The sequence below is a fragment of the Crocodylus porosus genome, unplaced genomic scaffold, assembly GCF_001723895.1.
Source record: "Crocodylus porosus isolate Cpor-Errol unplaced genomic scaffold, CroPor_comp1, whole genome shotgun sequence".
NCBI classification, from domain to species: domain Eukaryota; kingdom Metazoa; phylum Chordata; order Crocodylia; family Crocodylidae; genus Crocodylus; species Crocodylus porosus.
The window spans coordinates 132,284,225-132,297,103 of record NW_017728906.1 but is presented as its reverse complement, the minus strand read 5'-3'; the positions used below and the strand labels follow the sequence as shown (position 1 = coordinate 132,297,103).

General features: G+C 38.0%; 1 protein-coding gene across 1 annotated transcript in view; it reads right to left on the bottom strand.

Moving 5' to 3' along the window:
• Nucleotides 1-1,282: 1,282 nt before the first annotated feature.
• The window catches only part of KLHL1 (kelch like family member 1), a 474,742-nt gene continuing 463,145 nt past the window's right edge, over nt 1,283-12,879 (bottom strand). Inside the window, exons 10-11 of the mRNA XM_019529810.1 lie at nt 9,573-9,744; nt 1,283-3,246 (exon numbers count right to left, since the gene is read on the bottom strand). Coding sequence (XP_019385355.1) covers nt 3,187-3,246; nt 9,573-9,744 — 232 coding nt within the window. The 3' untranslated portion in view covers nt 1,283-3,186. The remainder of the gene's footprint in view (nt 3,247-9,572; nt 9,745-12,879) is intronic.

The following is a 12,879-nucleotide window of genomic DNA, read 5'->3' as shown; positions in this document are numbered from 1 at the left end:
TGGGAAGAAAGGTACTATTTAATATGCATGATGGAGGGAGGATCTGGTCTCTGAAACTCTCTGGCACAACACAGACTATCATAAATGATTCCAGTCCAATCCAGTGTGTCCCTGGATTGCTATTACTTTGGAGATTTATGGATTACAGCTCTTGGTGATAAGATTTTCAGTAGCATTCCATTTGACTCAGAGCGGTTCCTTTTAAAGCTAAAACTCCCATTGACGTCATGAAAGCAAAAAGCCATCGCTGAACACTTTTGAAAATCCCACCTACTGCCTTTTCTCTCAAATATATACAAGCAACATCTTTGAAATCTCTGAGATCTATCTGCATACAGAAACTGAAGTTCAATCTTGGCCTTTTATCTAGATTGGATATAGAGGTATACAAGTAGAAATAAAAAGAAGATAAATAATCACAGTGTTTTACCACTGTTGAAAGGGAACTGTATGGTGTGTTTAGTATCGGGTTACAGAATAGTTAACCAATGTGTTAAAAGGAGAGAAATTATCAAAAGGAATAAGGAAATCATGGATAAAAGTGATCACGAGAGAGTTACCTCAACAGTTTGGTTTAAATGTATGGAATTTCTTTTATTGGAGGTTAGATGCAGAGGTACTATTCATATTTCAGTTCTATGCTGGCTACAAAGCACTTGACAGACATTGTGGATTCTGAATTGAAACAATTTTTCTCAATAATGTTTAGTGTTTAATGAATTTTATTTTATTTAGTTATTTTGGAACTTGGCTTTGAAAGGACTGTTTAGGTGGACTGTGAACCAGTTTGAACATAGGAAATATTATTTCCTTTAACAGCATTATACATAGTGTTAGCAAAAATGAGGAACCTTTTTAAAGCAGTATCTGCATAATAAACACTGTAATTACTTCAGTTGTTCACGTTTTCCACCCTCTAATTTCAGATAGATTTATTATTTGTACAAGTTATCCAAAGATAATTGACCTACCTAAATAAAACTGAAATAGAAAGGAGCTCCAGTTATTCTGGGTTAAATGTATACCCTATGTTAAAGGTAAGCACAAAGGTTACACATCACTAGGGATCCTGGTTTTCTTTAATAAAACAATTCCAAATTTTCTGGCATAAAAAACAACCTCAAATCCACATTTTTCCATAATGAAAATGAAACACCACTGATACATATATAATGAAACATATTTCATATATCAATGATATATAGTGGTGTTTCATTTTAATCATGGAAAAATGTGGTTTTGGGGTTATTTTTTTTAGTAAAAACTTTGGGATTTTTTTTTGGTAGATCAACTGCAAAAAACCAAGAAGCTTTGTTTCTGTCAAAATTTATTTTGTAGGATTCTTTTTGTTTCACTACCTTAAAGATTTCTTGGATCTGTCTGCAAGAGAAGCTAATCCTAACTCAAGAACTGCTTTTGCAACTGTCTTTTGACTTGCAAAGAAGAGCATAAAAGATTAAACCAGCACCAGTGACTTGCTATGAAAGTTTGCTCATGACAGGAAATTGGTATCTTTTGGGTGGGTTTTGGCACTTAATGGCAGGGTAACATAACTGGTGCAGCTCCTTGCTGCTAAAGAGACAAATTTTCAACTATCATTGAGCATAATGTACTATACATACTGGCAATGTAAGTGGCTTTAAAAGAAATGAAAAGTTCCTCAGCTGTAGCTATCCCAAGCCAGTTCAGAATTATTCTGAACTGTTACGAATGACGTGACTCCTGTATTTGAAACACAATCTTTTTTTCCTAGAAAACCTACATTGATTCAGAAACAAAAAAGATTGTTCTTTGCCAAATAGGCTCATCCCCACCAGTTTCTATGCTGTTTTGAGTACTGTAATCCCCTGGATTCTCACATTCCATTAGGTGGTTTAGTTTTTAAACCAATTCATATGACTAACTAGAAAATACGGATACCAACTTCATTGCTGAGTCAAAGGCTTGATGTAGTTTTACTGCTGTATTTGATTTGCCCTAAACAAAAGCACGCAAAGCTCTAGTATATTTATTATATGGGATTTATTATATCAAGATGGTGAAATGTTGTTTTACTCCACTTGCATACATTTCTCACTTGTCGTGTACTTTCAATAACTTTCAGTAATAAAATGGAAATTAAGTGTAACTGGAATAAGGACCAGGTTTTGTGTAGGAATTTGAAGAAGGAAATGTCATGAGATTTCTATTCCTTTTGTCCATCTGCATCAAACTGGGCCAAAAAGATAATTCCTTACCCTGGTCATATTTAATTTATTATATAATGGAATGAAGCAAAAATAGCTGCCTTTCAGCTTTTCATGGGCTTCCACATGCAGAAGATGCATAAAATATAATATGACCAGAGCAAACATGCTTCAGTTTTATACAAGATAAGACAGATTTATGGATTGATAAATTCATTCAAACTGACTTCCATTTTTGCAATGAAACCCAGGCAGGGCTAAAAGTATGTTGTTCTCTTTGTGTAGACTTTGCTCAAACGTTCAGGATATAACATCAGTGCAACATGATGCATCACAGACAAGGAGTGACAGTCCCCAATTACTGAAACAATCGTCATGTTGGTTTAATTTTTCTGTTGCTTCTCCTCAGACTGCAGAGAAGCAACTTAATCACTATGGATGAGGAAGAGAACTAACCTTTCAACTGTTCTTCTTTTCTTTAGCAAGTATTAATGTCCTTGCCTTGTATAATCACATATCTAAATTTGAAACCCATAACCGATCTGAACATAATACCTTGACAGAAAAACATCACATCTACTGTTCCTTTTAATACAAAGGTTTTAAAAAGTGACTGAATGTGCTGTGATGGTTCTGTAGTTAAAATTCTTGGTGCCATGAAAACTGTTCTCTTACTCCCTTCTGCTCCTTATGAAGAGCTGGCCCTTGATGCTTTTGATTATCCAGCTTTATAATTCACACTCTTGAGAACAGTGTCTGGACTTACCACTACATTTGCTCCTACTACAAACTGTTTTTTCTTGTTCATTGACTGAACGTCTTCTAATGATTGGATAGGGCATAAATCCTTAATCTTCCCTGTTTTCAAACTTCTTCAAGTTTGTGATTAACAGATTATTGACTATGTAAATCCTTGTTCTCATGAAGTTATCATTCTTGTTGTCTGATAGTAAAATAAGCATTTCACAGTCAATTAAATCCTAAGCAGTGCTGACAAAAGTCACGGTTGCTTGATGACTACAACACAGGCACCTGCTCTTCCAATATTTAGGGAAGCCATCTGCAGAGAAAATAAGCAAAAGAAATAGGAAGAATTCAGTCAAGAAATGGCAGAAGTATCATGTCATGTTACAATTCTTTCCGGAAGACATAAATTAGCAGGAACTAAACTTCAAAGGACCATACAGCTTCATTAATAACTTAATTCTACTATCTAACTATTGGGTTTTATCATACAATTCTAGATTAAAAAAACCAGGAGAGAGGAAGGAAAGATGGTCTTATGATTAAGAGACTAAACTGTGCTTCAAGACACACAAATTTGATTCCTGACTCTACCTTGTATTTTCCATGTATCTAGTATTGGTCAAATCATTTCTATCTAGTTACTTGGGAGCAGTTTGGGCCAGAAACCATCTTTTGTTTAACAAATAATACAATGGGATTTCAGTTGCAAGGTACACATTATACTGTAATACAAATAATTAAAAGAAACAAACAAAAACAACTCTGTATCTTGGGTTAAAGGTGCTAGTTGTAGTTCCTAGCCATTTTTGTAAAAACTCACTTTCAGTTTGTCTACTATATAAAATAATGTATGAAAGTTATGGGATCTGTTTTAAATCATTTTGACATTCAACATTAACATGTTAAATCATTCAACATTAACATGCTTATGTAACAGCTATGACAAATAGTATGCACAATATTATCTTCCCTTTATAGTTATAGTAGGAAATAATTACAGTTATTTCTTATATGGTATCTGTTAGAAAATGGTTATTTTTTATCAGTTTCCATTGCCCAGATTATGGGACTTCAAGTTATGCTAAGCAATAGTTATGTTAAGCCATAATTACACTAAGGCACCAAAAATGAGTTTGGGAAGATCAGGCTTTGTTGACATCTGGATGACATGAGAAACAAATGTATAAAGTAAAAATTCATTAATGAGCATAAACATTGGCATGAGAAGGGAGTAGCAGAAGCAAAGTAAAATTAATGAGGGCAGGTGCAGAAATAAGAGAAGAACTGAAGGTATCAGGTGTATGACCTTGGCGAAGAAACAAATGGGTATCTGGACAGAAGGATAGATAAACATTGGCATGAACATTTGGGTATTAGTGGCACAAATAGGAGTGCCACATTATGTGTTTCTTTTTACCGATGTAGGGGGTGTAATTAATGCAAGGAGCTGCTACCCTGTCCCAGAAGTTTTACTGAATTGGGCTAACTGCTAAACAGACCAGCTAATGTACAGCCTAAGTCACAATAAACATCTCTGAGCTTTCACCACTAAATATGAATTTTGCATAATTCTGTGTTGCACTCTAGGGCTGCACCCAGACAAGCATGGCCATGCGGTATGTGACGCCTATTCACATCTGCGATGCCATATACTGCACATTTGTTTGCTCTCCACACTGCAAGGGAGCAGTGCAAGGGTTTTTTATGACCCTGGGATATACAGGGGTCAAAAATCCCATGGAAAAAAAGGTGGAGCAATGCACACAGGGGCAGCAAACCAACTCAAAACCAGGGCTGGGCTGGTCTGGCCAGAGCCATGCTCCAGCTGCTGGCCAGGCTCTGCATGGCAGGATTGCCACTGCTGCAGCCCCAAGAGGCTCCTAGAACTCCAGATAAAGCTGCTAGGACCCTAGGACTCCCCGCTAGGACTCCCAGTGCTGGCCCCAGCCTCCTCGTTCCACCTGGGATAATTTGCAACATGCCAGAGAGCATGTGGCACAGGCATTCTCTGGGGACAACTAGTGGCAGTACAAAGTGTGCCATTGCTAGTTGTCCCTGGGGAACCAAGTGTCCACACACATGTGGACATAGCCCAGAAGGCTGCTCGCTAGCACTGGCCTCCTGGAGCACATAGACCTCAGCAGCCTGAACACCAAGACCAATAGTGAGCACAAGGCCACCCAAACACTACCAACTCCAGAAAACTGCAAACTGACCTAAATCAAAGAACTGTGATAAATTTTCATAGCACTCTTTTGTCTCAATGATTTAAATGCTGTGGCAGGATTTTTGTATAATGTCTGAGAGATCAAATATCAGAGCCCTATTCTCCCAGCAAACTTTATTGAGTGTGTAACTTACATCATGAGCATTTCCTGACAGAATAAGTTAATATTCAAATTAAGTAAAAGTACAAGGATCAGCCTTTCATCTAACAGGTAGGACAAAGGTTGGCTGGAAGAAAGAAAATTGTTATCTCTGTTTACAGATGAGCAGGGATCCTGGTTTTCTCTGTTTATAAAAAATCCCCAATTTTTGGATAAAAAAAGGTAACCCCAAATTCACATATTTCCATGATTAAAATGAAACACCATTAGTATAGATACATTAGTGGTGTTTCATTTTACTCATGGAAATATGTGAATTTTGGGTTACCTTTTTTTATCCAAAAATTGGGGATTTTTTATAAACAGAGAAAACCAGGATCCCTGCACATGAGGAACTGAAATACACTGAGAATAAATTTGCTCAAGATCACACAGAAGATGGCAAAGCCTAGATCTAACTTCAGATTGTTAGAGTCATTTTATAGTACTTCAACTTACAGGCTATGTCTCTTCCTGAAAATGAATTAGGCCAGCCTCTGGCACCAATGTTCTATGGGAAATTAGTAATGAGGAAAGACATGACAGTATTCTCACTGTGATATAGAAAATTAAACATGAAAAAGTAAAGGTGACGATGGAGGCAGGGCAGAACAAGGAAGCAGTGAAAAAGAAATCCTGATTTGTTTTTATTGACATTTTATATACTCTGGCACCATAATATAAATTAATGTTAAAAGCCTGTGTAACACCCATAAGGTAATATGCAAGTCACAAAGTATAGTGTAGCATAGGTGTAGCACACCTTTAAAATTATTTTCCATAATGCTACTGCTGTACCCAGCCAAACTATCATAATTTCATCCTTTCAGAACTGTAGGTGTTTTTTATGAGTGGGTAATGAAGGGTATTCTTACGCATATAATGCATTTTACTTAGTCTACTTAAGACTGTGTGAAGTTCATAACTATTGCAATTTTTCCCTGGCTACTAGGAAAATAGCTCTAGGATGAGACTCAAACCCCAGAAGATTAGGGAGCTAAAGTGCTGATAAGAGGAGAAAATCTCATTTGCTTCTGAATAAACAGGCTTTGTGAAAAGAAAACTAAATAAGACTCTTGGAGCCTTAAATTTCCCTCTCTCTGACAAAGTGAATTCCACTGAATATCACTTGCTTACTGTAATAAAGCCTATCCTTTCTGTAGACCAGGTAGATTAGTAAGATTTATAAACCATATATAAAATACATAGTCACAAGAAACTCCCTGTGGCTTGCAGCCAGGGCATAAATTTATTCTACAGTTGTTACTGAGGCCTGTATTAGTGTATGTGATCTGGACATAAGGGCCAGGTACACTTTTACCAGTATAAGTGATAGGAAAACAGTTTATACCAGTAACAGAACAGAAGTTTAACACACAAAACTGGTCTACACCCATAACAGAACAGAAGTTTGGTACACACAGACTTGTTTAAAAATGGTGGAACCCAGTCTAAGATCTGCCAAGGGGAAATATGTGTTCTCTTGCTACTGATGTAAATTACAACAATTACAGAAAACTGTGGGACTTAAATTGATTCTGCTTCAGGTTTTTTGAATGCCCGTGCCTAGCCAAGGGTAGTAGTTAGCCACAGTCTGAAATCAGGCATGAGGCAGGGTAGATTTATAAATCAAAGATGCATAGCATAACCTTTCATGAGCCCAAGCTCTCTTAATCAGATGTTGATGTGAAAGAACACATGCAGGGTAGTGTATCAAATACAGTGATAGTGAATATGAAAAGCAGGCAAGAGAGGGAGGGAAGGGAGACACGGGAGGTGAAATAATGCTGGGAGAGGCAAATAAGCAGTAAACCTATAGGCTGGGGACAGACATTACACATAAACCAGTTTGAGTGATCAGAAATTTGTTTAAATCTGTAACAGAACAGATGTTCAGTGCCCATAAACCAGTTTGAGAATGGCTGAAACTGGTTTGAGATAAACCTGGTTGAATGTAGTATCAGACTGAACTGATTTGGGTCAGACTGATTGATGCAATGTATGTCCCAGACCTCTTGCTGGTTTAAGATAAAACAGACTCCCCCAGCATCCTGGCATGCTCTCTGGGCTGGATGGGGCCCTCTGCTCCACAGCAGGGCTGGCCGCTCCTCTCTGCTCCCTCACTGGGGCTCTGACAGATACAGCAGGCACAGCAGGTTCTGCCTGACTTCCCTCTGCCCTCCCCCCTGCTTGCTGCTCACTGCTCAAACAGGAATCACCTCTCCCTCCCCTGCATCTCCCACAGTACAGATTCTAGCCCCATGTTCCCTAGGCATGTGGTATACCAGCTAATACTGAGATCTGCCTGTGTGTCTCTCCAATTTCACTGGGACAACCAGACAGAACAGTGACCACTTAGGGCTTTCTGGAGCTAATCAACAGATCAACTGGTAAGCTGTTTAAGAAGAGTTTGAATTAATGGAGAGACACTATTGTTTTGCTGATGGTGTGATAAGCACTGTTATCAGCTCCCTGCTGGCTTGCTTGCCTGTCAGTTTGCTGCAGACAGTATAAAGTACCAGGGAGGGAGATTGAAAAGCTCCGTGTCATCAACAGATGCATGCACTGCACACCCCCGTCCTTGCCTCAGAGTACTAGCTGGGGGCTGGCAACACTCCCGCCCCTTGAGCAGTCCACAGGAAAAGAGTCTGGGACCATGTAGGCAGACCTCCCTAATCAAAGCATCCTGCCAGGGCTTGGCCACACTCCCCTCAGCTCAGCACTAAGGGAGGGCTGCTCTAGCACCCCCTAGCTTCTAGGCTGAGCCACTGCAGGCATATGCCTGAATTTCCTCAGTTCAGAGAGAATGTCTGTCTGGTTACAAACCAGTTCAGTCTAGCCGGGGAAGACTAAAATGCAAGGATTGAATCAATTCAGGCTTAGGATTTTTGAATGTTTGTCCCTAGCCTTGGAAGCAATGGGGTTACAAAAGCTAATCCAGGGATAAGAATCCATAGTCCCTGGACATGAGGGCCATGTTACTTGCAAAAGTTTTCAGAATTTAAATAAGTCTGTTGTGACAAATCAAGGCACTATAGCAATTCAGGTCTGATTTTCTGTCACTTCTGCAAGGTCATAGTAAAGTCTATCTCCACCATAATAATTAAGGACACAATTCTTTACACTTTACCTGGTGACTTTCAAAGGAAAAATAGTATTAATAATAGGGTAAAATAGCAGAACAAAAACTGTTAATGTTGTTTAATTTTGTTTCTTTGAAAAAAAGGTTTACTTTATTATAGTGAAGGCCAATAAATCATATTTGTTGTTCTTTCTTATTTACTTTATAAAATTTTGAAATAAAGAAAATTAGAGACAACTGCACTTTGGCAAAAACACGCACAGTACACAGTTATATATACATCTTCTTGCAAACATACTTTACTGAATTTCATGAAACCTTTCTCATGCTTTCAAAAGCAATTTAAGGTAATTCATAACCAGGATTTCTGTACATCAAAGAATTCCCCACCTAACTATATTGCAGCATTCTCCTCTGGGAGAAATATGCATACAGCATAAAGGGTTATGGCAAAGGAAATTCACTTCTTGCCTCCTTTGGTGAGGTTTCATGAAGTAGGGAATGCATATAATGGTTTGCTATGCAAAGGGTGCTTCCATAGTCTCTGTGCTTTGGAAGACATCTGTATTTTATCCCAAAAAAGTAAAGGTCAGCTGTCGAGGGGAAAGATTGTTTTGATTTAAAACCATGTGGCTTTAGTGTTCTGTCATGCTTCCTGTTCTCCAAGCAGGCAGCATAGGGAGCTATAGTTACGTCTTTTTATAAGCAGGATTAGTGGATACAGAAGAACTGGGCTACAGCATCCTGGCCTATCGAGGATAATTGGTAGAATTAGTACAATGAAAGCTGCTCTGGAAGTATCAAGACAAATGCTATGTGCCCTAAATCTCTGGTTACTGTCAAAAGCCAGTTATTCTTATGGGGAGAAGTAATTTTTTAACCCTTTAAACCTGTTGGGAAAAAATATTTGTACTTAGCCCTCCGACGGTACAGGGCAAATACTCAAAAACTATCTACTCATTGTTATAATGGCAGCAGGAGTTTTAAGGTGACAACTTTATCTGTCTCTTCCTGGTATCCTAGGTGATATTTTTTCCTTTTTCTCTCTTCTGGGGAAACTTCTATTATAGCAGCTTATAAAATATTAGGAATAATTTTACATTTATGTCAGTGTCAGCTATTGAAAAAATAAAGCTTTTGTGAATAATTTCTATGATATATTATAGAAGAATTAACAGACTTAATAAGTACCTGTGTCCATTCATTAGTTTGAGGGTCATATGATTCCATAGTGTTCAGGTAAGTCTGGCCATCATATCCACCCACTGCATATAATTTATCACCAAGGAGACAGACACCAACAGCATCTCGAGGCATACTCAATGGAGCCACCATTGTCCAGGTATCAGTTTTTGGATCATATCTGAACAAGAACAAATGAAGCAGTATGCTTAACATAAAACTGGGTGTTAAATCTTGTTTATCTTTATGTAAAATCTATTCATTTGCTTGGATGAATTGTTCATGTGCATTTATACAGGAACAATCTTTTCAGCAGCACAAAAAGAAAAAAAGGGATTTAGTGTGGCTAAGATTCTGATACTTTTGTGTTGAGTAGTCATTTATTCTTGAAAATAACTGGGCTATTTACAGAATAAGATTCTACTTAACAAGACTAAGGACCATAGAATCTGGTCCTATGTAAAGAAATTATCTAATTATACTGTGTATTGGAATGTTTTGTCCTAAAACTAGATTTAACTTTCTACAGTAAATCTATACGGCCTCTTTGAGAACTCCAGGATTGTTTCTTGTTCTACCAGGGCTAGATTATATCTCTGCTACTCCTGTTATTCAGTTACTTTTCACTCTGTAGACAGTATCATTTTCATAAATGGGATGATGCCCACAGTAACATCAGAGTAAGCAGTATCACAACTGATCCTTTAGGGCAAGAATCCCAGAGGGAACTATGTGCTTAAAGTGAAATTAAAGAAGAATTTAAGTGCTTAAATCCAAAAGTCTTCTCCACTAAAAAAAATGTTCAAATCTTTAGATGCCTGTGAGTCTATAAGCACTCGAGTTCTCATTAATAAAGTTAATTAGGTGCTTAAAGTTTTGCTACTGTATCTTCCTAGAGATGTAACCATTTTGCTTGTTATGGGTGTCTCAACACCTTTCTCATGTGTAAGGCTATAAAGAACACAATAGCTAGGTGTCTCCACTTCTCAGTCCTTTAAGGAATCCAATCTGTCCCTCAGGAAAATTCAGAAGGTGCTTAACATATTAGTAGTAATAATTTCAGCATAAAGCACACCAGCCAAGTAATTATCATTCAGAAACATGGTAGCATACACCCAGGACAATAAAAAGCTAGCACCCAAGTCCTCCAACTCCTGAGAGAGTGCTATAACTTCAATATAAAAGGTGAGCACTACCACTCTATCACTCTTCACATCTCTCTCTTCAGCACTTCTTATTGGCTGGCTTAAGTATCCTTGTGCTCAGACTAGAATACTAATGTGTGTGGTAGGGTTGTTGGTTGTAGCTGTGTTGATCAAAGGACATACACAGAGAAGGTTCTTTGGGTAGATGTGATATTTTTATTGGACCATCTGAGTAGTTGGGAAAAAAAGTTCTTTGCAAGCTTTTGAGCACATGCATCCTTCTTGAGTCTTTCAATGCCTGAAGGAAGGTGCTTGCGCTGGAAAGTTTGCAAAGAAATTTTCCCCAACTATACTCAGTTGGTATAATAAAAGATATTACATCTACCCAAGAACCTGGTCTGCCATTGTGGTTTTTGTACCATTTTGTAGTTCCTAACTCTACCATTCTACAGAAATTTTGCCATGTTTCATTGTAAATGTGCCATCTCAGGTGATGATACTCATATATCCTACACAGGTCTGTTCAGACTATCTTCTGAAAGTAGCATGGCTGCATCATAAATTGGTTGCTTGGCTTGAGGGAAGCTTATTTTCTGGTATCACTGGGCATGTCTGCACATTAACTTTATTGCATATTTGCCTATTTTAATGCATATTAAAGCATCACTAAAAATTTGTGTACATTTTCTAATGTGCATTAAACCATCACTAACAACCATGCTCTTTAGTTAATCCATATTAAGATAGGCTAATGCACATTTACCTAGTATCCCATGATGGATGCAAGCATATCTATGTGTGGGCTTTAATGCACGTTACCTGTTGGGACCAGAGCTGAAGCCAGAGCCACAGCTACTGCCTGTCCCAGGCTGGAAACTCAGATATAAGATTAGGCTTTTTTTCCCCCAAGTTTTTTTCCCCCTTGTAGATCCCAGACACTTCTTGGCCAACCAGCAATAGTCAAGGGAAGTCTCTTTCTACCTGAGTGAGTATTCTGTTCGTTGAGTTACTATATAAATGATTTGCCTGGTTCTCCTGGTAATATTTTTTAATAAAAGTTTCTGTGACTGCTGCTTTGTACTTAACTCAAAGCTGTCAGTGGGTGAGTCTACATGAGATGCTTACCACAGTAGACTAATTACCTTTCCAGTAATGTCTCAACTTCTACATGTGAGACCCTATTAGGCTGGAGTAAACTAATTTACTCCACAGCAGGATAGCACTCGTACTTACAAGTACTATCCTACTGTGAAGTAAAAAACTGAGGGACAAAAGAGCATAAGCATACTCAGAGCTCGTGTCAGGCCACGCTTATTTAGTAAACTGACCACAATCAGCACCACAATGCTCAAGTATACTCTATTGTCTGTTACATCTGCTTGCACCCTCAGGCTTCCCCCTTAAATCACTGAGGGGCTTCTGAATTTTTTTTTCACTCTTACTATCTAGGCAACATTTTCATTTAAGTCATTTTGCTTTCTTAGTAATTCTTGCCACTGAGGTTGTTTCTTCCTTTTTCTGTCATCTAGCATAACTCATGCTCATAACTGTTTTATTCAAATCCTTATTAGTTGCTGGAGGTTGTCAAATTACATTATGCCTTTAAAAACTTGTACATGGTTATATAAAGTTAGATATTTCATGGATATATCTTCTGATGTTATAACCTGACCTATAGAACCTGTGGATATGACTTCCAATTTTAAGTCTCCTATTTATATGCATGTAACAGATTTACAATAGATTGGGTTGTTTTAGAAGAAAGAAATGGCTATATTTCTATGCTTTTCTTGCATATATCTTCCATAGCTGGAAGAAATGTTGGACATGCTGTATGTATGTATGTATTATTACTATTATTATTGTAGTAAAATAGTTGCTATTTTCCAGTTACAATGGGCAATGGTGTGAGTAGGGCAGGGCAACAGAAGCAACTGCCCTGGGCACTGATAGGGAAGAAGTGGGGTATGGAAAAAACAGCTTTTGCCTCATCTGTGTGACTGATCATCCTGTGTATAGCAGCCACTCCGGGTAGCTGGCTGCATTCTTACACAGCTGACAACTGGAATATTTGACATTTTTAACAGCATTTATATCTAAGTAGGTATGGCTCTGGATAAGGGCTGTGAAAAAAAATGAACAAGAACAAGATAGCCTTTCTCTCCTTGACC